A 26,482-nucleotide genomic window follows, 5' to 3' on the forward strand; every position below is an offset into this window, starting at 1 on the left:
TTCCTTTGTGTTTTTCCACGCACAGTACAGTCTTCAGGTTCCTTCGTGCCCTTATCTTGACATGTGTGGGTGCTCTGGAGCCCAGACTAACAAATCTTTATCCTACTCTGCCCTGCAATGTGCTTTTTACACTCAGAGTGGCCTTCTCTACTGCTGTGCAGTTATACCTCTGCTTTCTAGCATCACTATCATGCTTTTCCAATGCTACCCCGTACCACTAGCAGTTCCACAAGCTGTCCCACAAGCCTACTCAGGAGGAGCCAGGTCTATTCCTGAACAAAGTACTGAGTCTCCCAGCTTGGATCTTCGCTGGTAGAGCACAGGAATATGGCTGGAAGGGAGGCTTGAGAGAGTTTCTCTGTGACTGAACTTACTCTCAATTAACAACAGGTGTCTCCAACCACTTGATCGCGAGCTACCAGTAGCTCACAGACACCTTCAGAGTAGCTCACAGCCTCGAGTTCATTTTTCAATCCGCACAGGGTCACGTTTTTCTCTTAAAGTTCAGGGAAGGATGTGTTTATTTTACGTTATTATCTTCAGGCTGCAGATCGCAGGGCCTGATAACGAGCAGTGCTCAGTCTTATTTATGACCCAAGGCAGAGAGGTGAGGAACTGAAGCACCGAGGTATTTAAATCTTAAATTAAAGTTCTTGTCAACTCAGTATTGGAGCACGGGAACAAAATGATGTTTCTGAATGATTTTAAATGGGAGAAAATTAAAATGGAGAGTTAACTTAATGATAAAGTTAACTCCTAATTTTAATTTAATCCCATTTCTAAGTGTTGAATTGACAAACAGTAGGCTTCTTGCCTCCAGTGGCCAGTAGAAACCCCATATTTATAACTGAACACTACTGTCATTTTTTCAAAGGGGAGAAATTTAAAGTGGATACAACTATTTCTATGAAATACTGAGTCAATGTTTTTCTCCACTTTCAATAAAGCCAATGACATTTTAGGGCCTGATTACGATGACGGTGGGACCGCCACCCGCAGCCCGTCAATAACAGTCCCACCGCCATCGTAACCATGTTTACCGCCCTCCATATTACAATGGCAGGCGGATGGTTGGCGGTCAGAAAGACAGACTGCCACGCATCCAACAGTCTCCTTGAGACCGGCGGTGTGTCGGAGGGAGCTGCAATCCCTACAATGGTGGCGGTGCCTGACAGGCACCGCCGTAGGTATTATGATGTCCCTCCCCACCGGCCGTTTCATGGCGGTTTACCAGCCATGAAAAGGCTGGCGGAAAAGGACATTGGGGGCCCGTAGGGAGCTGCAATCCCTACAATGGTGTCGGTGCCTGGCAGGCACCGCCGTAGGGATTATGATGTTCCTCCCCACCGGCCGTTTCATGGCGGTTTACCCGCCATGAAAAGGCTGGCGGAAAAGGACATTGGGGGCCCGTAGCGGGCCCTCCCTGCCCCCTGGCTCTCAGTACCCCTCTACATATCCCTGCACCATGTGGCAGGCACCGTGTAATTTTTGTACTGTGGCGTGTGTTGCAGCCCACAGCAGACGCCGCAATACAAAAGACTTTGCGACCACCTTGAAGGCGATCACATTATACTGCCATTGGTGGGACTGCCGACAGCAAGTCGGGCGGTCCCGTCTTCGATTACGTCTGACCGCCATCATAATGAGGCCCTCTGTATTTTATGAAGCAGGTTTCTTCATATTAAATTCCTCCTTTCTAAACAAATGGCTGCATTTTTCTGTTGTAAATATGACACCATGTCTACAGGGCATTTACACACAGCAGCCATCTTGCTCCCGTGGCTGGTAGACACAGTGTCATATTTATAACTGGAAAAAAAGTCATTTTTAGAAGTGGGAGAAATTTAAAGCGCAGAAATGTTTTCCATATTATGAGCATTTTTTGCAGAACATTTTTCTGCACTTTAAACTTCTCCCATAAAAAAATGGTTGTATGTTTGTGCTATACATGTAACAGTGCCACATACTTGTAATGATTCATATACTCACCAACAGAGACAGCATCTGAAGCATGGTGATCTGGGCATTACACAGATACGCCAGGAAATAAATGAAAGAGGAGACGCCAACCCAATAACCAAAGCATGTGCCAATGGCAGTGCCCATCAGAGTACCTTCCCTCTGTGTTAGAGAAATGAAAAGACAAAAACGAAGAACTTCAACACCTGCATAAACTATCCATGCTGCAGCATTCCTCAAGACAGAAAGCACTGAAGTGGACTATTCTGCTCTTTCTGGCGTACATCTTTACACATGCCCAAGCGCCAAACAATGAACAGACAATCACTCATTCATGTATTCTTTAAAGTACACCTACATTATTTTCACAAAAATATAAAACAAATAAGAAGTATACATATGATGCATTTGAAATGACAGCAAAAGTTAAAAATGTTTTTGCATTTAAGAATCATTTTTAAGGAGGCATCAAAATACAAATAAGGCAATTATTAACAGCTGTTTCCAAACGTTAGCAGTGACCTCCTTGTCCCCTTCCTACATCCACCTAATTCTCTTTGAACACAAGAATACATGCGTAAATCCGTTTCTTGACAGCATCTTCCCAGAAAAACACCCTTTGGTACTTGCACGCGCGAAAGCTGTGTAGTAAGGATGCTATTTATAACAAACCCCTGGGGTAAAGCAAGCATTATAAGCAGCAACTTCTGCATGCAAGAACGTAGCTTTTAAATATATAACAAGAACCATGGCACAGACATAGCCGGGTGTTTGAGGGCATTCTGGCATTTTGAGACCTGGTAAGCGAGAAGGCTAGCTTCTACTGTTCGATCTGTGCCAAACTTGTACCATCGCACTCTTTCACTCTTGCAGAGCAGCATGCTTATAGAAAGGCATGCCGTGGAACCCTGCAGTGCCACTAAGTATTTTATCCTCCAAGCCCTGGCAAGCCCCACTTTTCACAACACTAAAACAGAAGCACTTTTTTGTTGCTTCAGCTCCCAACGCACGTTAAAGAGGATATACTCTTGTACTTCTTTTACTTTTGAGTGCTGAACAGTGAAGGAACAATGAAGGAACACCACCAGTCATATTATGCTTGTCGCATTTCTAACGTGCACATGACACTGGTGTGACCTCCATGCTTATGAGATGATTCTCAGCCACACTCAATCAGCTCAACTTGAAGTTTGTGTTACAGCACTTATCTTGCTGCCGCACAACCCTAAAAAGGTGGTTAGCCTGCTTAATGCAGGTAGTGGTGCACACGCGCATGGAGGTGGTCACAGAGAACATGCTCTTTCAAGTGGACACAAAGTTCCACAAGCGGACAGGTCTACGGCAAAGAGGAGAGCATGTGTGCTGTTGAGAGCTGCACTGGCATCAGGCAGTGGAAGTGAAGGGATGACAAAATGGTACTGCCAGTGTTCTGTTCAGAGCAACATGTTAGTGGACTGGCCAAACGGTAGTGTGGTGAATGTGGCTAAATCGATACAGCATATAGAAGAGATGGTATGAGAGGTTTTGGTCGGTACCAAAGCACCACATGCAGCCTGTCCATCTCATTAGCTCCTGTGTCCACCTAGTGTTCAGCATCAAGCCCACAGAAGCAGAGACACAATGACTGTGCTAAGTGTTACAAGAAAGCAACACATTCACAAGGTTTTATTGGTTGCATGATGGGATGTTGGTTAGTCATTTTGGCTTTATTGCGGTGTTGGTAGTTGAGATGTAGTTAAGGCAATAAAGTCTAGCTAGCTGCTACATTGCCATCATCACTTCATCTTACATCATGTTCAATTGATATTGTCAATGCTGAAATGTTAATGATGTGGATCGCGCCACTGGAGATTGACATTTTGCTACATACACTGCTCTTTCTACGGTGTTGGTACATGAAAGAGTAGAACTGGAGCACTTGGTGTGTACCGGCAGCGCAGGGTGTTGGGATCTGGATTTCAATGGATTTAAGAACATTAATGCAATAAAGTCGATACCAGATGCCACTACGAGCACCCCTCCAAGCATTTGTTCACCTTACTCTCATCTTATTTTTCAGAGACGGCTAAGGACCAGCAGACTAGAGGAGGTAGACTTACAATGACCGTGCCGGATGTCTTCATGCCATGAAGAAGAATCGCCACCAGGGTGAAGACCAGCATCAGGGGGCCGTACAGCTCACCAGCAATTTTCTGAGAGAAAAAAAAAAGAAAAACAACAATTGAGACTTTTCCAGAAACAGGTTAGAAGGCAAAGACCATCGCATCTTAAAGGAAGAAAAAAGTGACAAAAAGCAGTTGTTGATATTTGAGTGAACTCTATTTGGGGCATGTGTTCAATACCTGGGAAATATAATAGGCCAATGGAAAAGGGCTGCATGGCTAACAAAGGCATATTGTGCGTTTTTATATTGGACTTAATTTCATTCTGCAAAATTCACATTTTGAATGACTTATTTGTGCTGAAGTTATTTTTAATGCTAGGCTCTGATAACATATGCCTTTATAAAGTAGGAAGGGTATAGCAATCCTCATAATACTCTATTTCCCACAGTGGTTCCCGCCCTCCCAGTTTTGAAATAGCCAGCTTTCCCATATTTCAGTCCTTCCTCACTCTCCTCCCCCAGACTGGCTATTCTACTGTGCATCCCACTTATAGCACATTCTCCCCATTTCCCTCTGCGCTTTGTTCCTAATCTCACCAACTAACAACCACAACTCTATACAAGTCTCTATGGTCCTGCATCCATCAATCAGACGTAACCACATACTCTCCGTGGACCAGAGAGACTAAAGAAGTTTTGTCATGTGTGCATGTACCAAGACTATGATTAAGCAGCCACATCTTGTTAACAACTATTATATTCTTCACCGACCAATTTACTGATGACATGTTTTGAGGTGAGCACCCTGTGAACCCCTATTATCGCCCACTGCTCTTTTTTTATACATAAAATTCATGACTTGTAGACATTACTTCTTCAGTTTTTAATTAAATTAATTTTTACTTTCATCTGCATTTTTGTGTAATTATGGCCAGATTATCAAGCATTTTTGCATTTGCAAATACCCCGATTTACAGAAACAGCAAAAAGTCTTTAAGGTATATACAAAACCGAAATTGAGATTTGGCAACACGTTAATGAATCGCAATTCATGTTTGTGAATATACAAGGATTTGGTGATTAGAGCATCTCTTCCAAATACCGAATCTGAATGTGCACCGTTTTGGCACTGAAATCCGGTCGTAGAACATTAAGACTTTGCCGACTTCAAACATGTAGAGGTAACTCATTTGCAAACGGAAAGAATTCCCCAAGGGACCCCCTTCCAGTTTGTGAAGGTTGACAAAAACATTTGTTAAAAACAATTGCGACCAGTATTTTGCGACCCGTGCTACGTACATCTGGCCCTTTGCTTTTCAGGAATCAAACTGAGAATAGCTTCAAGTTCCTGGCGTTATCTGCTTTAGGAATGGACAGAGACACCTTTTGCACTGCACATTGTGTTCATCGGCCACATTCAGGGTGAGGCTTGTTAACCCACAAGTTAATCATCTCCATGCCAGGAGAGATATCTTACTATAAAGCAAACCGCTGATGGCGGCTGAGATGCTTAGGTGTTTTTGACATGGAGGCACCTTGAGAGCTTGTTTAATTTTTGGGAGTGGAAATGAGGAACCAAATGGAAATAGACAAAAGAACTAGGGAACACATCGGTAAAGGTTTGATGGCACAGGATGGACAGTATGGGATGTGTTGTGGTGCCTCTCCTAGTTGATAACTGTGAGAAGCTTCTAACTGCCTTGTGACTAGGCTAACTGCACCCGTAAGGGTGTCAAGGCGCTGGGGGCCGTCGGGGAGATTAAGTGAGCTACCCTGGCCGCTGCACCACACCTGTTAAGGGTAAGTGGAATACAAAAGTTTACGTCACAATATGGGAAAATACCCACAGAACTAATATGTACACACAGGGACGGAATTACAACCAGCTACAAAATAGGAACTTTTTGTCAAGCGAGCAGCCCTGAGGAAGTCGTGGGTTTATTCCCCTTATGCGACGAAACACGTGTTGGCTTTGTGGGTAAGGACCAAAGAACTCCACTTTGTGTCTAAGGACTAAAGAACTGAACAAAAAGATTGTAAGAATAATGAAATCCGTGAAAATATCAAGCGAATACCAATGAACTGGTTGCATTGTGTGTGTGCTGGAGGATAAAGGTTTACTGTATTGTTGACTGTTCGGTCATGTGTTTGGGAGTGGGGTGTTTCTCCCTACCTCAATAGCACCACACTTTATTACAGGACAACAAATAATGTGTGTAATTCTCTAGAGTGCCTGTTCCCTTCAACCAATCACCCTTTAAGTCATTAGACATTTAAGACACATTGACAGGCAACGTAAGAAACTCACACTAGTTTCAACATCATCTCTAGAGCTCTCAATTTGTGCCATGTCATGAATACATGGAGTCAACAACTTCACAGTATCCACCATGCAAGGTACAAGTGGGATCAACGCAAGAGACAAATGTGGCAAGAAACAGTACTGAAACACAATCTGGAAAAATCAAACACTTTTAGGAACACAAGGATGAAGTAAAGCGTGACATTTTGCACCCACCCACAACATGACTACCTGAAAGCAACTCAAATTTGTGCCATGTCATGAACACATGGAGGCAACAACTTCACAGTATCCACCATGCAAGGTACAAGTGGGATCAACGCAAGAGACAAATGTGGCAAAAAACAGTACTGAAACACAATCTGGAAAAATCAAACACTTTTAGAAACACAAGGATGAAATAAAGCGTGAAATTTTGCACCCCTTGATGGACTCTGACCCTGTACTTTGAGGCCACTCAGTTCAGAATATCCACTAAATAAATAGTGTGGCATGAAATAGTACTGAAATAAACCATCCAGAAAAAGTAAAGTGTTAGACCGGTCAGCCTTAGGATGGTCTTTCCCCAATCTTTTTGTCTCATTCCTCCTGTTTTCACTGGAATTTGTTTTAGTTGGCTTTAGGACTCTGTGCACTTTACCACTGCTATCAGTGCTAAAGTATTTGTGCCCTAAACTTGGTAAAGTTGGCTAAGACTCAATTGGTACATTTAATTTACTTGTAGGTCTCTAGTTACGTAGTACTACATGTATCCAGGGCCTATAAATTAAATGGTACTAGTGCGCTTGCAGCCCTTATTGTGCCACGCACTTCTATAGATAGCCCTTGCAAAAATGACTCAGGCCTGCTATTGCAGCCTGTTTGAGGGTTTAAACTGCCATTTTACCCTGGCAAAATAAACCTTTTGCCAGGCCTAAACCTATCTTTTTAACACACATGTCAACCTATGGTAGGCGGTAAACGGCCCATACAGCGGGGTGCAGTGTATTTAAAAAGTTGGACATGTACTTTTAGATCTATATGTCCTTGCAGTGAAAAAATCATAAATTCGTTTTTCAATACTGTAAGGTATACCTCTCCCATAGGATAACATTTGGTTATCTTATTACCTCCTAGACAGTATCACAAAGATAGGTGTGGCAGGATTGGCCATCCTGACCAGATGGTTTCAAGTTTCTTTATTTTCTGCATAGTTACTTAAAGCAATTCCAATATTATTGCTAAAAATAATATTTCCAACAAAGCCTGTATGATTTCATCCACTTTCGTTGCGTTTCTTTTTGGGTTTTTTTAAATTATGAAAGGCAATTTTCATATTAAAACCAAATTAAGACCCATTGTTAAATAATTATTTACAAATATAAAAGCAGAATTAATTGTAATCATAGTATATGTCCTTAAATAACTGGATACTGTGAATTGCAGTCTCATATTCTTTTGCTCCAGCCATGTAATCTCTTTTTACAAGTCGTGTTAATTGTGTTGGTCAAATTTCCTACACTTGTTACGAGGATTATCTCTGTACTGCTGGCAGTGTGTCCTTATAGTGGTCCGGTTTAAGACATGTTCCCGTCAGCAGTATACTGCACTGCCAAGGCCTGGTTCAGCTTTTGGTGTTTTGGGCATTTTTTGTTCAGCCAGCATAAGGAATTTTACAATTCTGTAGTTTAGTTGTGCATTTTCTGGGTTTCATAGGAACAGGAATAGAGCGAGTCTTTGGGCGAACCGATCGAGCCCGGGAACCATGCCGTAGCTAGAGGAATCCTTGTACCAATATTTGGTCTCTTTTACCTGAGACAATTACGCGGTCCCGCATGATTCGGATTAATCAGGATTACCGTCCAGCTTTTTGTGAGATAGAACACCCTTATCTGGCAATATATACATAGTCTTTATCTGAAGAGTTTCAATCAGTTCGCTCGGAGACTCGCTCTATTCCTATGAGATTTATACATCATTTTTTGGTTTAGGACCATTACTTTCCTATCTGAAGACATTTTCACCTTCTAAAACCTTATGGCCTTCCATTTAACCTCCAGTAATTCATTTACCTCGGATCCAAACATTCATTTTTGGTCCCCTTAATACACTCAATTAGATTATTAATTTACACCGGGTCCAAACATCCATTTTGGTCCCTTAAGTATACGTAATTAGGTCTTTGTTGTGGCTATCCTGAAGAAGGCGTTCAAAAGCCGAAACGCGCGTAGACAAATTAAGAACTTGTCCAACATCTATCCACTATCTCTTAAATAAGAAAGACTTATTTTATGTTTTTGTGTTTTATGTTTGTATCTTGTATATTGAATTTAGTCACAATTGTCTGTATAAATGTATTTTACAATTTTGTGATTTTGTTGCTAAACACAGTACGGTATAATATTTTTGATTAAATGGTTTTTATTATGAACTTATCAAAATAAAAAATTAAGATTTTAAAATGAATGTTTAGTGCACTGAGTCTACACATATATCAATGAGCCTGTTTTAGGTCTCTTCATGACCAGCTAATTGCCTAGGTTTTTTGCTTCGACTTGCATTTTCCCTGCCCTAGGACTTATTGTGCTTTGCAGGGGGTCCCTTAGTATCTCAAATTAAGACAGCCGACTTGTGTTCATTGAGTTCTACACAAGTTTTTTTGTTCTGCAGAAAATGTTTTCAACAGGAGTAAGATTCTATGTAGAAAATACTAACTTTTGTAAGTAACCTTGAGTTATTAGAAAGAATCGTGTCAGCATGAAACTTTCAACAAAACACAGAAGGCTGTGTGCACCAGGTACTAATCTATGTACATGTGCTTGTTTTCCTTGAGAAGAGGGGCTATCTGTAAAGTGTTCACCACAGTATGAAGGGTGCAGGATGTATGATGTTTAGCACCTTCAGGTGTTGGTTATGTTTAGCAAATAGTGTATTTTCGGACAACTGTTGCGTAGAGAGTACACTGTTCTTAGTAGATACTTTTTAGTACTATGTGGTGTATTTCTCATAAAAGTTACACTGTTTGCAAGCAGTGTGGTATAGTGTAAACTCTCTCCATAGTGTAAGCACTGTTAACAGTACCAAGTTCTCTACTGATAGCAACTTCATTTCTCAGTGCAGGTTCAGTGAGTTTCAGGGGTTTGATTAAGGTAGAAGCTGTCTGTAGAAGGTCATTTGTTTTGGAATGGACATTCAATAGTTTGAGGAACTGGGCTTTCTCTGAACGGTTATATACGGATTGAACACGCTCACTCAATAAGGGTTTCATACATATCTGTGGTGAATTGTTAATGCAAGCTATGCTAGCTGTAAATTGTATGGTATAGGGTTAGTGTTACACATAATGCATACTTTCTACACCCAAGACAGTTGTATCTATGATGGTAGTAATGATGGGTGATATTCTCCTGAATTAGTTTGTACTCACTGTCAGGTTTCTAATGTCAAAGTAATTTATAGAGCAATATGCAGGAAATCAAAGGTCTGTTTATGTTATCACTGAAGTCATAAATGAATACCTGGGGGGGAGGGGGGATGGGTACTTCCTGCTACATACCACCCTCACAACACCGAAACGGAAGCACTGCAGAGGGGGGCTCTCGGAACCTCCGACGTTGGATGGATGTCAATATGTGATAACTGCAGAAGGAACATACAAGGCAGTCACTTGCCTTTACAGGCGACTTACCCATGAGACGCTCCCTCCCTTGAGTAAATTTCACAAGAGGTGGGGGGGAAGATCTAGGTGAACCAATAGCTGAGAAAACATGGTAAGAACTAGTGGAAAGAGTGGGGAAGAGTACTAGAAATCCCGGATTTCAACTTGTACATTTTTATGTTCTGCATAGAGCGTACCTCACCCCAGGTCAAATTAATATATATTTTAACACAAAACCAGCGGTATGCCCTCGTTGCAATTCAGAGGGAGTGGAATTTCTTCACAGGTTCTTGAGTTGCCCGGAACTGGGAGGCTTCTGGGAGGAGGTGACCATGACCTTAGCGGAGGTGACGGAAAAAGAAGTGGCAGCAACTCCAGGGTACTGTCTATTACATTGGTTCCCCAATACGGCTAAAAATAAGGTGACAAGCAAGTTCCAGGACTTAGGCCTGGTATTGGCGAAGAGAGATATCACTCATCACTAGAAATCACGGAGGGGCCCTTATACACTTAGATGGAAAAAGGAGTTCATAAAATGGGCAGAATGCGAGGGTGCAGTAAGGTTACAAGTAGCTAAGAAAACTGATAGGTCTAGAGGCAGCTAGAGCATGAGCAGCGATGGTGAAATTATTAAAGAATCCAGAGTATGAGGCAGAAGGGGATCCATTAGGGGAAGCCTAAGCAAGAGAAGCTGAGACCCGGAGTTCATGAACCAAAGGAAAAGAAGCTGGGGAGAAGGTACGCAATGAAGGAAACCCTCCTGGCTGGATAGGCACAAGGACCTGAGACCATAGATAGGGGGAAAATCGGACACGCATCTCCCCATTAGGAGAATAAGATGGTGCCCATACACGACACACTTGGGGGTCTGGGGGTGGGGTTGGGGGAGGGGGGGTATTCAACTGTTTTGTTGTTTTGGGATTCTTAGTCGTCTGGGCTAACTAGAACAGAACTAATTTGATAGAACTAAATGTATTGCTGCATAGAGAGCTTACTAAGAGACAGGGGATGATAGGGTAGATCAGTCTTAAGCACGGAATGAGAATTCATCATTAGATTTTGTAACCGCAGTTCCTGTTGAATATGAAATCAGATATTTGTGTATTGTAACAGTACCAACAACTGTAAAGGAATGTAAGACGAAGGGCCATATGTATCAAGCAAAATTGCGATCGCAAACGCCGAAATTCGCCAAATTTCGGCGTTTGCGATCGCAATTTTGCTAAGTGGTATGTATGAGGGCAAATCTGCGTGCAAAATAAGGAATCGCAAAATTTGCGATTCCTTATTTTGCAATTGCATTTAAGGAATCGCAAATTTTGCGATTCCTTAAATGCAATGTAAGAAGCACCAAAAAAGTGCAATTTGGCCTTAAGGAATCGCAAATTACCACCAACTACAGGTTGGTTGTAATTTGCGATTTCTTTCAAAAATGCATATTTTTGCATTTTTCAAAGTGGCATGTGGCGCACACCCATGCACATTTCAGTGGTGCAACAGGGTGTCCTTTTGACACCCTGGCACACTTGAAATTGCATTCTCAATTTGTGATTCTCTAATTAAGAATCGCAAATTGAGAATGTCTTCCCATTCAATCCTATGGGCCTCTAGGCCCATAGGAATGAATGGGGAGGTATTCCTTAATTGTGAATTGCAATTTGCAATTCGCAATTATAGAATATGTAGGATTCGCAAAATTATTTGCAAATCCTACATACATAGCATTTTGCGATTCTTAAATAGCGATTCTTTAAAAATCGCTATTTGAGAATCGCAAAACTAAAGTTTCATACATATGGCCCTATATGCCCAAATCTCAATAAAAATCTGTTAAAAAAAATCAAAAAATCACTGAAGTCATAAATGATGTCCTAGTATACGTCATGAGTGATTTTATATGGGAGGTCATAAGCATTGCATGGAAGGGCATAAGTTATAGTGAATTCGTTTTTTAATGTTATTTTCAGTGGCTGTATGGGTGTGCGAGTAGTTTTCTGGGTGTGTGGGTGGCTGTATGGGTGCCTGAGTGGGTTTGTGAGTAGATGTCAGTGTGTGAGTGGGTTAGCGAGTGCCTCCATGAGTGTGTGAGTCAGTTTGGAAGGGAGTGTCTGAGTGGGTCTGTAAGTGGGTGCTTTAGTCACGAGTGGGTCTGTTAGTAAGAGTCTCTAAGTGGGCCTGTGAGTGTGTGAGTGGGTTTGTGCGGGGTGGCATGGGTCTCTGAGTGGGTCTGTGAGTGGGTGCATATGTATCTGAGTGGGTGTGCGAGTGTCCCAGTGGGCCTGTGAGTGGGTGTGTGAATGTCTGAAAGGATCTGCCAGTGGGGGCATGGTTAAAAAAAATTAGGGGGCACACAGGAGCAGGTCCTCGTGCCAGCTCCCCATGTGACGGTCCTACTGTCCAGCTTGCCCGTAGTCCACTACCCTCTGCTGCCTTCAGTTTTGTGTGTCCTCTGCTCGTTTCCTGCCTCTCCTTTGCTAGCTCCTGTCCTCTATTTTGCCTCTTTCTGCTCGCCTTTTGCCTCTTTCGGCTCGCTCCTGCCTTTTATTTTACTTTTTCTGCTCATTTAAGATCTTTATTCTGCTTGCTGCTCGTTTCGGACCTCTATTTTGCCACTTTCTGCTAGTTTCCGACATTTATTTTACCTCTTTCTGCTCAATTCTGACCTTCATTCTGCCTCTTGCTGCTAGGTTCTGCCCTCGATTTTACCTCTTTGTGCTTTTTCTGACATTTATTTTGCCTCTTTTTGCTCGTTTCGGACTTTTATTCTGACTCTTTCTGCTCGTTTCCAACCTTTATTTTGCCTCTTTCTGCTCATTTCTGACTTTTATTCTGCTTGTTTCTGAGCTTTATTTTTCCTCTTTCAGCTTGTCCCCGACATTTATTTAGCCTCTTGGTGCGCCTTTGGGTGCCTAGGAGCTCGCCTGGAGCCCACCCAGGGCACTCAGTGAGAACTGTTGGGAACCGTGGGGAAGCCTTAATGCCCCCACGGTCCCTGGCATTGCTCCTGCATACAGGGAGCTGATAAATATGCAGCACCCTGCATGCAGGAACAATTGTTTAATCTGGTTCCCAGTCCACATGAAAGTGGCCAGGGAAACCGATGAAAACTCTGCTTCCAGCGGGAGGGAGCAGTTGACGGCTCTCGCTTGTTTGCGCTGACTTGGTGGGAGTTGTCACAGCTCCTGCCAAGTAAAAGCAAACAGCTACGTCACGGGTTTGGGCACCCCGGGATATAGGGAGCTGGCCCTGGAGGGGGGGCCGCACAGCCCCCCTCATTTGCTTTGCACAGGCCAGCGCCACAGAGGTGAGGGTTCCCGGGGTCGGATATGGCCCAGAAGGGGACCTTGAATAATGTATTAGGCCCTGGGGAGCTGGTGGTCCCTGGGGCATCAGTGGACCCACGCAGCCCCCCCCATTGAATGTTTAATTTTAGCCCTGGGGAGGTGGGAGTCCCCGGGGCATCAAACAGCCCCAGAAGGAGGGTCTGCGCATCCCTCCCCCTTATAAAAAAGCAAGCCCCGGGGAGGTGGTGGTCTAAGGGGCTCCAATGAGCCCATTGGGGGTGGGGGGAGTGTGGGGGAGAGAAGAGGGGGTTTGTGCAACCCCTATCTTTAAATTGTCACATAAACCACAGGGAGGTGGTGGTCCCCGGCGGTCAGGAGAGGGCCCAGTGTGCTCCCCTCCTTTTTTTTTTTTTTAATGTATTTGCATGCCCCTGGGGACGTGCGTTTTTTTGTGCCTTTTTGCTGTGTATTCACAACTCAGTTGCAATTTTGCAGCAAACTTTTTTTTAAATGCCTTTTTGCTCTGGCGGGGTCCCTAGGACCAGACTGAGGGGGTCAGGGTATTCCTTCCTTTTCTTTTTTTAAACTTTTTTGGAGGCTCGGCTGGAGCAGAGTCCCATTATAGCTGCCAACACTTCCTGGTTGATGTGTTGGCAGCCAATCAGATTTCAGCACAGAGACTGTTGGATCCTCAGAGGATCCGTGTCCCTAGATATAAAAATTTTAATTTTCTTTAATAACGCCAAAACAGATTTACACCAATTCACAAAGAAGGCGCTTTCAGGACCCAAAGCTACCTTTCTGCCAAATTTAGTGTAATTCTAAAATTTCCATGCGAATTAACATGAGAAACATCTTTTTTGACCCCCCTTTTTCTCGGCCCAAGCTTGACAGATTGCCTTGAAATGTTCCATGCTCAACTAGAATTACGCAATACTTATTGGGGGAAAGTTTTGAGAAGATTTGTCAAACTGCGCCAAAAATATAGACAAGTCAAAAAGAAAAACGCTTTTACTTTGGAAACATGGTCCTGCCTAGAACTACTACTAGGGAGGGGACGGACGGACGGGCACACACATGGGCACATACACACTTTGTTGTAGAACTTGTTTGTCTTTGCCTGTGATAGTCATGCAAATTGGTGTAATCAACCCATTTTCAAAAGTACTTGTTGGATTAATGTTAACCACCCTAACATGTACTATGAAGCTTTCATTGCTACTTTGGTGAACAGTTTCTCATCAAAATGTTACAGTTGCTCTTAAAAAACTAAAACATTAGATCAAGGACAACTGCCAACAAAGCGCCTACTGGACAACCCTTCCAACCTTGGTACTCAGCCGCTCTTAAAACGGAAAGGCAAACGGAAAGGAACCGATCTTAAGACAATCCAGCATTCTTAACTTTTAAATTGCAGTGGAGTAGCTACAAAAATTGTATTCATCAAGTTCAAATTTCTTATTTCGGAACCCTAAATAAGTGCACTTGGTTAGCCTGTATAATGTTTATAACACCCACAACTGGAACTCCTGTCCATCAAAAAGATACTACTTTATCACAGTATCAGGAAAGCTAAATCATCAACTCTAAAAACAATTGGTGTCATGATTCCACATGAATACACCCTTGCTGCTTAGCAGCCATTCTGAACACAGGAAACTGTGTTTGTCCTTTGGCAACTTCGAAAAAACAGCTGACTGCACCTACATCTTTCAAAACGCAGTAGAAGATGCAACTATTTTAAGTCTTATTTGGAACAGCAGACTTCGACAGTTATAAAGAAAACAGAGCCTGTTGTCTCATTTGTGGTTATGCATTGCTTTCTTCCACCTAACAGCAAACATAAGGCAAGGTTAAAGTGGATAATACAACTTTTAAGACGATAATCCAACATTCGGCTTTGCAGAAGGGCAACAATTTGACTGAATTACAAGTATGGAGTATCATTGAAAGAAACTTTAGTTTTCTAATTTAATTGGCAGGTTATTCTTATTTGGAGAAATTAGGTTTTAAAAATAAATCTCACTTTTTCAAGAGACTTACAAGCTAGTCTTAAAAGAAAGCAAAATAATCCTACATTTACTAAACTATAAATAGCGCTACCAATCAGTTGTATTGCAAAACAAGGTTTTTCTAGAAAATTCAACCCAGTCCTCAAACTTTTGAAAACCAGAGTCTATCCGTAGAAATATAACAAAATTGAATGTGCAGAGCAAAGGAGATTGTGTTTTTTCTAGCCAGGATATATGAGAAACTTTCATGCAGTGTACGCTATGGACCCATGGGAGAGCGAACCCCTTTTTTCACAGTGCGAAGAGGTATCAGACAGGGGTGTGTATTGGCTCCCCTTTTATTTTCCCTTTTTATAAACTAAATCGCCGAGGTTTTAAATAAAACCCCTGCTGATGCCCCTAAAATAGATAATACTGTTGTGTCTGTATTGTTATATGCGGACGATGCCGTCCTAATTTCACGCACCCCTCTGGGTTTACAACGTTTAATTGATGTTTTTATTGATTTTATTAATGACAGGAAATTGTTGATCAATAAATTAAAGACATTTACCATGATATGTGGGAAAAAATCCAAATCATCACGGTCCTTTTTCCTAGAAGGCTCGAAGATTCAAGCAGTTGAGACCTTCTGTTATTTAGGCATCCGTTTTGATGCTAATGGTAAATGGACTAATGAGCAAGGAAATATTGGCCACAAAATGACTAGAAACTCTAATGGTATCTTCCGTTTTGCCTCAAAAATAGGGGACCACAGAATAAAAGATATGGTAACCATATATAACGCAAGATGTGTTTCTTCGGCCCTATATGGAGCTGGTTTATGGGGCCATTCTTCTATGGCCCAATTGCAAATAAACGAAAATATCTTCCTTAAACGTCTGTTATGTGTTCCAGTTGCAGCCTCATCCGATTTAATACACCAAGAAACTGGCCTTAACTATTTATCAGATTTGGCTGCCTTACGCCCTTTACTATTATGGCGTTCAATATGGAACAAAAAGGAAACTGAGTTTACACAGTCTGTAATCAAGGACTGTCTTAAGCTGGACCTTCATTCCCGTATTCAGTGGCTGAATTACATTATCTTCTGGTACAATACCTTATTCGGAATCAAGATCTCTAAAGATTCAGACTGTGTAATATTACTTTCTAAAAAGGAAAATAAAGACACATTCCTTCTTTATAAAACAGAAGAAAGGAAGGGGGGCGTGGCCAAGATGGCCGCCACGACGGACGCGTCCTGCTAGAGCTCCGGGATCGGGCTTTACCCTCGCCCGTTCTCAGCAAGCCTGGGGGCGCCACATGACATCCTGAGGCTGTCCGGAGGAGCGGGGAAAACCGGCGCTGCAGACCCGGTAGCGAAGCGGCCCCCGGGCGCCGGACCCTTGATGCGGGAGCTGGCCGGGTGCGGAGGAGCCGGCCGCAAAATGGCGCCCGCCTGGTGCTGCCGCGGTCACTGACGATCGGCGGTCAGGGCATTGGCGTTGATCGATCCCGCTCCCCGGCTGCATATCACGGGAGCAGAGTGCCGGGAGCGGAGGCGGGGCTGCAGAGAACTTCGGGCTCCGGAGCTACAGAGGTGCTGGTGGGCTGCCCGTGAGTCCCCCCCCCCCCCTCCCCCCGAGTGGCAGACATTGCTGGCGACGCAGAGCGCGGACGGCGCGGATGAGAGGAGTGATTCCCCGGGGGGTGCGGAGATTGTAGACGCCGACCAACGAGGACTGCCTTCGCTGTCACCCAGTGCGGCGGAGTGAAGACCAGAGAGGGACCGGGAGACGGCCGTGCTGCGGAGCCTGAGAGATTGGGATTCAGGTGGGCCCGCGCGGCGGCAGTCCGGTGTGACGGCGGTGCGTCCCCACCCCCCCCCCCCCCCCCCGGGGGGGTGATACCCGTGCGGGGAGGCCTCGGATGCTGATTGCGGTGGTGCCTGCCTGGCCTTAAGATGGCGGCCAGTGGCGCCCCGGCCTATTGACTTGGAGGGCAGATCGGCGAGGGAGGTGAGCGCCATCTGCTGAGGCCCGAGGGTGCTGCCCGGATCCCGCCCTGACGGCGGAGGAGATACCGAGAGGTGCCTGGACTGCCGGGCCCCACTGACCCGGCGGCGACATTTGGCCCGGGGACACGCGGCGCAGAGCACTGGCCGCAGGAGACAAGGGACTGGTTGCGACGCCGTGGAAGGGGGCCTCCACTGCCCGGGCGATTGATCTGCCCTCCGTGGCCCCGCTTGCCACACGAGTGACACGGCCCGAAGGTACTAACAGTTGGAGGTAGGCAGAAGCGGAGTGCCGGGGGGTCCGGTACCGGCCGCGGCCACATCTCGCTCAGACACTGCAATCGGCCTGCACCTGCAGTGGCCCTCCGGGTGGGCGCCATGGGCAAGTCCAGGACAGGGCAGTCGGCCCCGGGGACGGCGTCGGGGGTCCAGGCTGGCGCACGTGGAGGGGCCCCGGCAGCGGCTGGATCAAGCGGAGAGCCCTCTTTATCGATCAAGCTGGATCAGGTCCTGATGGCGATTGAACAGTCACGACTCTCATTGGAGCAACAATTGGGCACCCTAACCACGGACGTCAGTCTCCTCCGAGATGACCACCGGAAGCTAGCCGATAGAGTTGCAGACAACGCCAAAGCAGTCACTGACATCCAACCTATGGTGGACGCACACCGGGACTCGATGCAAGCTTTGATGACTCGCATGTCCACCATGGAAGAACGCGTTGATGACTTGGAGGGGCGGTCTCGGCGCTGCAACATCCGAGTCCTTGGGCTGCCGGAAGGAAGTACATCGAGACCTGGACGAAATCATTCACCCCTGATGACGACCGCACGGCCTACTTCTCGGTTGAGCGGGCGCATCGCGTGCCAGCTCGTCGGCCGCGGCCGGGGGCCCCACCTCGCCCGATGCTGGCCAAGTTCCTCCATTTCAGGGACCGAGATGCGGTACTACGAGCGGCCAGACAGGCGGGCCCACTACGCATCAAGAATAAAACCGTCATGATCTTTCCCGACTACTCCCGGGCGGTCCAACGCCAACGCGCATCCTTTCTGGAGGTGAAACGGCGCCTTCGAGCTGAAAACGTACAGTACTCTCTCCTCTTCCCGGCCCGTCTGAAGATTATCCACGGCGGTGTCACACACTTCTTTACGGCGCCGGAGGAGGCGCACGACTGGGCAGACCAGAACTGTACCGGGGCCCAGAGGGCTGGGCGCCCTGTCGAACAACGAGCAGATGCGGGAGGACGCAGGAGGCAGCGCTCACGGAAGAGACACCGCCCTGGTACCCCCGGGGGGCCGGCACGCACTCTGGGGTCACCGGACTTGGAGCAGATCGTCCAGGAACGGCGCCAGGCCCTCAAAGCGGCGGCGGGCCTCTGCCCGGCCTCCCCGGCAACGGACTTGGAGCGGGCTCCTCACGTCTTCACGTCAGAAGAAGAGGAGGACAGTGAGGCGACACAGTCCGGGGTGGACTCGGGAGCCCTGCCCTCAGTCACCCCGCGGACGGCGGACGACCTGATATGACTGGCTCCGTGCGGAGGGCCGCACGTCTGCGGCCCGAGGTGATGCTCCCCGCCCCATGCAATTGCAAGCCCGGCGCCTCTGGCGTTGTCCCTGCTGCCCGGGGCACTCTCTCCCCCCCTGAAGTGCTCACTTTTTCCCCCACTGGCTAGCCATAGATCCTGCGCATAGCCCGCTTGTAGAGCTCAGGACGGACGCCAGCCGACCCCCCCCCTTTCCTAATAGGTTCATGCTCCCCTGCAACATGGGAGTTAGTTTGGACGTGTCGCGCTTGACGATCGGTCCCGTGTGTTGGGGCACGTTATGTTCGCCTCACCCTTGTTTCCCTTTCCCCTTACACACACCCCTTCTGCACTGTGTCCCTGCCCGCGCGCCGATGAAAGGTCATGCTGCTGCGCTGGATCCGTGGGGGTGGGATGGAGGGATTGGCACTGGGGGGGGCCCTTGGGGGTCCCGGGGGACCAGTCCTGAGACGCACGCTAGGCACATGTCCTGATGGCGCAAGCTGGTAGAATAACATTCCTTACACTAAACGTGCGCGGCATGCACACAGCGCGCAAGCGGTACTCCGTCTACGCATATCTCAAACGTCACCAGGCACAGATTGCACTCCTGCAAGAGACACACCTAGCGGCGGGGGAGGTGACAAAGCTGCGCAGGCGTTGGCGGGGGACCCTTTATGCCACGACTTACTCTGCATTCGCGCGTGGTGCCCTCATATGGGTGCGCCCGGGAGTCCCCTTCCAGGAATTGTCCCACGTAATAGATCCGGAGGGTCGTTATGTATTGTTGCTTGGCCGGTTAGACGGCCAGACGATCTTGCTGGGCAGTATCTATGGGCCAAATGTCGACCAATCCAAGTTCTGGGACGCGCTCTCCCATCCCTTAAGCGCATACACGCAGGCACCATGGCTCCTGGGGGGCGATTATAATTGCGTACAAGACGTGAACCTGGACAGATCTCATCCGCCCCTCCCCTCTTCCCCCGTTGTAACGCAGGCGAAACGGTTTACCACATGGATGCGTCATTGGTCCCTGGCGGATGCTTGGCGGCTTCGGAACCCCACCGCTAAACTTTACTCGTTCCACTCCAGGCCGCATGACCTTAGAGTGCGCCTAAATTGTTTCCTTGGTTCTCCCACCATCCTCCCTGCCGTTCTGGACGCGGATTACCTGGGCAGAACTATCTCCGACCATGACGCCCACACGATCACACTGCAATGGCGCCCGCCGCACCCCCCCGTCCCCGCCTGGCGCCTTCCCAGGGACAGTCTCGAGGACCCGGTCTTCCGGCAAACCCTAGCGGACCACCCGAGCTTCAGAATGGGATGCTTTTAAGGTGGTAATGCGTGGCAATTGTATTCGTCATATTGCAGGGGTCCGGCGGGTTCTGGAGGGGGACATACAGCGGACGGAGGGGGCGCTGGCCGCACTTACCAAGGAGACGGACCCTGCGAGGGCCGCGCCGGCTGTGTTGGCTAATGCTGAGACCGCATACGCCACAGCGCTGGCAAGCATGCGTCGGTTTAACTTCGCGGCGTACGCGGTTAGGGCCCATACGGAGGGTGAGCGGGCGGGCGCTCTGCTGGCGTGGCTCATAAAGCGGGATTCATGCCTCCCGACCATCACGCCCATCCGGGACGTATTCGCAGGGGCAGATACTCAAGGCCTTCCAGGAGCACTACATGCGCCTGTACGCTAGCCCCCGCCCCTCGGGGTCGGATGCCGCCCCGGCGGCCTTCCTGGATCGTATTCAGCTTCCCCGCATAGACAGGGATACGCGGCTGGACCTCGACCGCCCTCTCAAAGCGGCAGAGATTCGGGGCGCCATGAAGGCGCTAGCCACCCACAAGGCCCCGGGTCTGGATGGCTTCCCCCTGGAATTTTATCAGACGTTTGCGTCCCAGCTGGAATTGCAGTTCCAAGCGGCTCTGGACGTGGGAGTCCTGCCACACTCCATGCGCGAGTCCGTCATAGTATCCCTCCTCAAACCAGATAGAGACCCGCAGCAGCTAGGCTCTTACCGACCCATAACCCTATTGTCGGCAGATTATAAAATCTACGGGAAGGCCCTGGCGGACAGGTATGCCACGATCCTCCCGCGGCTTGTCCACCCCGATCAGAATGGATTTGTGCCTGGCAGGCACACATCTTCAAACATCCGACGGCTGTTCCACGTGCAGGACCAGGTGCGGGAGCGGTTCCCCCGGGCAGCGTGTCTGGTGCTGGACCTCGAAAAAGTGTTCGACACGCTCTCTTGGGCTTACCTATTTCAGGTCTTGCTCCGAGTGGGCGTCGGACCCCAACTGCTGGCCTACACACGGCTCAGCTACACCTCGCCCAGTTCCAGGGTGCGTATAGGCCCTCTCATCTCGGACTCCTTCCCGATCCGGCGCGGTACTCGACAGGGGTGCCCCTCTCCCCCCTCCTATTCGCGTTGGCAATGGAGCCGCTGGCGGCCATGCTGCGGGGGGCGGGCGAAGAGTGGGGCATCCCGATCGGCAATTATACCCACGCAGTATCACTGTATGCCGACGACGTACTCATATACGTCCGGGACATCACGACCGACCTGACCCCAATATCAAGCATCCTGCACGATTTCGCAGAGGCGACGGGCCTCAGGGTGAATTGGGCCAAGTCCACTGTTTATCCCTTGACACCCACCGTGCCCCAGGGTCCGATACGAATCGGAGGCATAGCAGTCTCGTGGAGCCCCCAGGCGGTTCGATATCTCGGCGTTAAACTATATCATACGCCGCAAGATATCTATGAGGGGAATTACCGCACGCTGATGGGTAGTATTCGATCCTTAGTCCATTTCTGGAAGGATCTCCACTTGGCTGTTCCGGGAAAGATAGCCGTTGCGAAGATGATTTTGGTGCCGCGCCTGCTCTATCTCTTCTCCAATCTCCCAGTGGTACCCCCGAGATCCCTGTTCCGGGAATTGGATACCCTGCTCGGGACCCTTATCTGGGGAAACGGCCGCCGGCGGATAGCCCTGGCAAAACTACAGCTACCCCTTGATCAGGGCGGGTTGGCGGCTCCCTCATTCGAGGCGTATTTCCTCGCTGCCCAACTACAATGGGTGTCGCGTTGGACGGCAGGCAGGGCACAAGAGGAGTTGTGCACGGAGACGGGGCGGATCCCGACCCCAGCGGTCCACCGTATGTTGCTGCCGGGTGCAGCGCCGCCGGCATCCCGGCCCCTCCAAGTCATGACGGCGCGTGCCTGCTTGGCGCGTGTTCATCGACTCAGCCGGGGTATTCCCCTGTACTCCCCGCTGTTACCGCTGGTGGGGCTACCTAGGGGTCGGGCGTACTACACGGAGCAAATGGTGCGAGTGTGGACGGATTACGCGATCACAGAGGTGGGGATGTTGTTCTCTGGGGAGGGCCTGCAGCCCTTCGAGGCACTGGTCGAGGACTTCGAGCTCCCTGGGGGCCAATTCCTGCGACATAGGCAGCTTCTATTAGATTGCCGGAGGCAGTGGGGAGGGATTGAAGTGGAGCCCCCTACACACCCGGTCATCCATGCGATGCTGCAGATGGGGCCCGGTCGCCATCTAGTCACGTGGATATATAAAGCGGTGAGGGCCCTGCGGAGCCCTACGTTGGCGAGCCTTAGAGAACACTGGGAAGATGACTTTCAACGGCCTCTGCACGATAGGGAGTGGACAAGGGCTTTGGAGTATACCAAGAAAGTGTCCCGTAACTACCGGTTTAAGAACATCCAGCTACATATCCTGCATAGGGCGTATCTAACCCCAGAAAAGTTGCAGAAATATTTCCCCGACGGGGTATTTGGATGCCTGGAGCCTGCTGCTTCGTTCAGGCACATGTTCTGGGACTGTCCGACACTCCACAGTTACTGGCACACGATTCACGCTACCCTAAAAACGGTCACAGGATTCCGGGACATGGACACATGGGAGGCGTGCGCGCTGGTAATTCATGACCGGCATAAGCAGCAGAAAGTGGAGAGAAGGTTTGCCTTCCTCATCTTGATCCTCGCTAAACGATGCATTGACATGCATTGGAAGGCGCCGGGAGGGCCCCCTCTAGCGGCATGGGTGGGGGCTGTCAGGAAGTGGGGCAGAGCGGAGGAAACCACACTCAGAACGGAGGAAGTCCGTGGGATGCGCAAACACCCGATCTCAATGCCCTGGGCCATGTTAATGCACACATTCACGCAGGAGACGGAGGCCGCGGCGCACCCGAGACTGATAGACCCTCTGGGGGCACCCGCAACGCCGGAGTCCATCCCGGGTAGTGCGCAGGCAGGCCGGGCTCCTGGGGTCTCGCAGAGGTTGTCCCCCCGGGCCCCACGACCAGAGCCCTCATAGGCCATTTTGGATGCTCCCGCCCCCCCCCCTGCCCCCCTCCTCAGCTCCGCGTGCGCGACTACCCCGGTCCTTTCCCACACGATGGTCCAGCGTATGAGCGCGCAGCTCCCAGTACTCCCGAAAGGCGACAGTGCACCCTCCCCTTTCCCCGGTTTCTCCGCCCCCAGTTAGTTCATGGTTACTTAATGGCTGCACTTCCATAGCCCCTGCGACGCCCCTCACAGGGGGGGTAGTCCTACTGCATGGCACCCCTGCGGCAAGGCGATTATGGCGCGCTCCAGTAGGGTGCACCCAGAGGCTGGCCCGGGCACACATCTGCAGCCCCACTCAGGACAGCGACGAATGGCTTGAAGGGCCAGAAGGCTGCACAATTGTATGGACTGTGCACGGGTGCACTTGAAATGTAAACCTATGTGATAATGCCGATATCGCCTGTGCCCGTGTGTTATACTATCTATAAATGCCAATAAAGAAAGTTTTCAAAAAAAAAAACAGAAGAAAGGAACAAGTTGATTCAGACCCAAAAGACCTCTGTATTTTATAGGCAGCTTAATCTTAAAAAAGGTCTTCAGTCATATTTGGTGGAAGTGACCAGGAAATCGCACCGATTTGTTCTCGTACGTTTAAGGTTGGGCATCGCACACCATCTCGTATCCTTCCCTGTGATTGGGGTAGGTTCTAGTGCAGAATGCCCGTGTGACAATATTTCCAAACAAAGTTGTTGCCATTTTCTGTTATTTTGTAAATTTTATACATTTTTGAGGAAATTTTATTTGAAACCGATCCTTTTAAAATATAACATCCGTTTAACTGCAGATGCCATGAATCTACTCTGTTCCCTTCAGAGCTTGGACATTTGCTTCCATGTAGCACTATACATTCTGAAATGCAGAGCTGCTAGGAAATCTATAATTATTTGATTAATGTCAACTGTGCCTTGCTACGATGTTATAGTTATGCATAAGTCACTTTATGATAGTAATCTATTTTACATATATGCCTAAGTCACTTTATTAATATGAGATGATCCCATCTTGCTATGCACAAGTCACTTTATGACAGCAATCTATTTCGCACATATACTTAGTTTACTCTATCAGCACAAGATGTTGCCATTTATTGTGGAGGAAACAAATGTTTTATGGATGCGAAATTGCGCTTTATATAGCTTATAACTGTTTATGTATTAGTAATTTTACTATTGCTAGGTAGATGCATATGTCACTTTATCGTGTCAAGGGTCTCCTTCACTTATATGGTGATAACTATTCACAAACTCCGTTTTAATGACTCAATATTACAATGTTTAGGCCTACTACAACTTATGCATAAGCACCTTGTTATTGCGAGGTAGAATCATTAATCATGAATTACTAATTTCGTTGGAAACTAATGCTTTTTGAGCATGTTTACTTATGTTATAATGATATATAATTGATTTTATCTATTTTTAAACATGTATATATATGGATGTATTTTTTATCTATGTCTCACCATTCAGTGCAAGTGTTAAGGCTGGTATAGGAATAACTATCTGTCCTTGGTTTTGTTGAACTATGCGTCATGATATTTTTATTGTATATTATTTTGTTCAGCTTATATGGTTGTATTTATACAAACCGAATTAAAGCTTATTTGACTTGACTTGAATGTGCAGAGCATTCTGCCAGTCCATGAATAAGCATTCTATAGAAGCATTCCAGCATTAATATCCCAGGAGGCAAGGTTAAAGCTCTACGAAAGCAAGGAGGTGCAGCGTCAATGGAAATAAAGAAAAGGACAGCAGGAGGTCTGTACATTCTCCAGGTGCATTGGTAGATTGTGTGCGATACCACTTTAAATAATTCATACATGGGACAAGGATGCCCTATAAACCCAAAAGTGTATAATGTTTGTGCTGCTGTCAATGTACATAAGGCACCAATAACTGCAAACAATAAATTGTAAATACAAGGAAAACAGCATTATTATTCTGTTTAACTCATTGGCTGTCAAGTTTGAGAACTTTTGTGCATGTAAGAACAAGGAATATCATATTATAGACTTGTGCCTCAATGTTTACCATAGTTGCATGGAATCGTCCTGTACCGTTGTGCTGTACTGACCTGCCATGTACTGGACGTACAGGGTCCTCAACTCTGGCATATCGGATTATTGATAACATAGTTAGCCTAAATGCACAGCCTTGACAACTCCGGAAAAATACAATTAAAGCTAATGATACTCTGTTAACACAAGCTCAACAACAGGGATAGGTGAAAGAATCAAAAATATTTATTCCGCCAGACAAGTACAACTTACATAAAAGTTAATGAAGCCACCCAAACCATCGAAGAACAAGCTTCTCTAGAACCACAGTGCTATAATGAAACACTAAATCTTCATTGTAATTAACATTTACAGCGTCTCTCGGGCTGTTACAGAATATCCATTTGTATAGAAATGTAATACATGGAAAGGTGACATGAGGGTGGCCACGGCAGTCCTGACCAGTGTTGACTGGGAGGTAATCCAGCCACCAATCGCAAGACTCACTTTAGCACACAAAGGGCACTAGCCTAATGCCAAACTATGGTTAACACAGCTAGAAATTATTCCGCTAAGGCTTTACTGTATTTCTCTTCACCTGCAAGGCCTCAGTGAGCTCTGAAGCAGCAGAAAGGAGGAATGCCAGAGTTTTAAATAGCTTCTTAATAAATTAATAAAAGATCCGCAAAGCTAGGTTAAAATAGCTCGTGGAAGAGAAAGTGTTGAAGGAACTGTAGCCACAGAAGACTTCACATAGGCCAAGCAACTACTGAAAAAAGTACAAATAACATACATTATTGATAAAGAAGTGGATCAAATGTACGTACCTGAGGAAAATGTATCACTCTAACTGGAATCATGGACTCCACCAGCCTGCATGGAGACAAAAATGGTAAGTGGAACATAGGGAGGGCAGGGTATGAAGGAAACAAATCATATACACACACACACACAACACCACACTGCACCCCACCCCCTTCAAAACCTTGCATTGTCAGATGGAGCGGCTGCACAACACCATCAAAGAGCTGGTGAGGAACCAATAATAGTAGAAAATATATTCTACTCTATCAAAGTCTCATTAAGTGCTAAAATCACCATCCATGCAGCATTAAAATAGGTTTTCTTATTTTGGTTCAATAGGTATTAAGTGTGTTCAAGTTGTTACACTTCTACAATCACCATTGGCCTTAAATGACTGCATAAAAAACAGCCGCGTTTCTAGCAAACAGGCTTACGAACAATACATTGACGCACAAGTGACATCTCTCCAGTGTATGTCCGGATAATTAGCT

At 47.1% G+C, this 26,482-nt stretch overlaps 1 protein-coding gene across 2 annotated transcripts in view; it reads right to left on the reverse strand.

The window, feature by feature from the left end:
- YIPF3 (Yip1 domain family member 3) overlaps nt 1-26,482 on the reverse strand; it is a 115,054-nt gene that overhangs the window by 46,619 nt on the left and 41,953 nt on the right. For both annotated transcript variants that reach the window (XM_085610320.1, XM_085610319.1), the window contains 3 exons: nt 26,015-26,060; nt 4,059-4,151; nt 1,990-2,121 (listed from right to left, as the gene is read on the reverse strand). In XM_085610320.1, the coding sequence (XP_085466446.1) occupies nt 1,990-2,121; nt 4,059-4,151; nt 26,015-26,060 (271 nt within the window). The remainder of the gene's footprint in view (nt 1-1,989; nt 2,122-4,058; nt 4,152-26,014; nt 26,061-26,482) is intronic.

This window comes from Triturus cristatus, chromosome 6 (assembly GCF_964204655.1).
Source record: "Triturus cristatus chromosome 6, aTriCri1.1, whole genome shotgun sequence".
Classification (NCBI taxonomy): domain Eukaryota; kingdom Metazoa; phylum Chordata; class Amphibia; order Caudata; family Salamandridae; genus Triturus; species Triturus cristatus.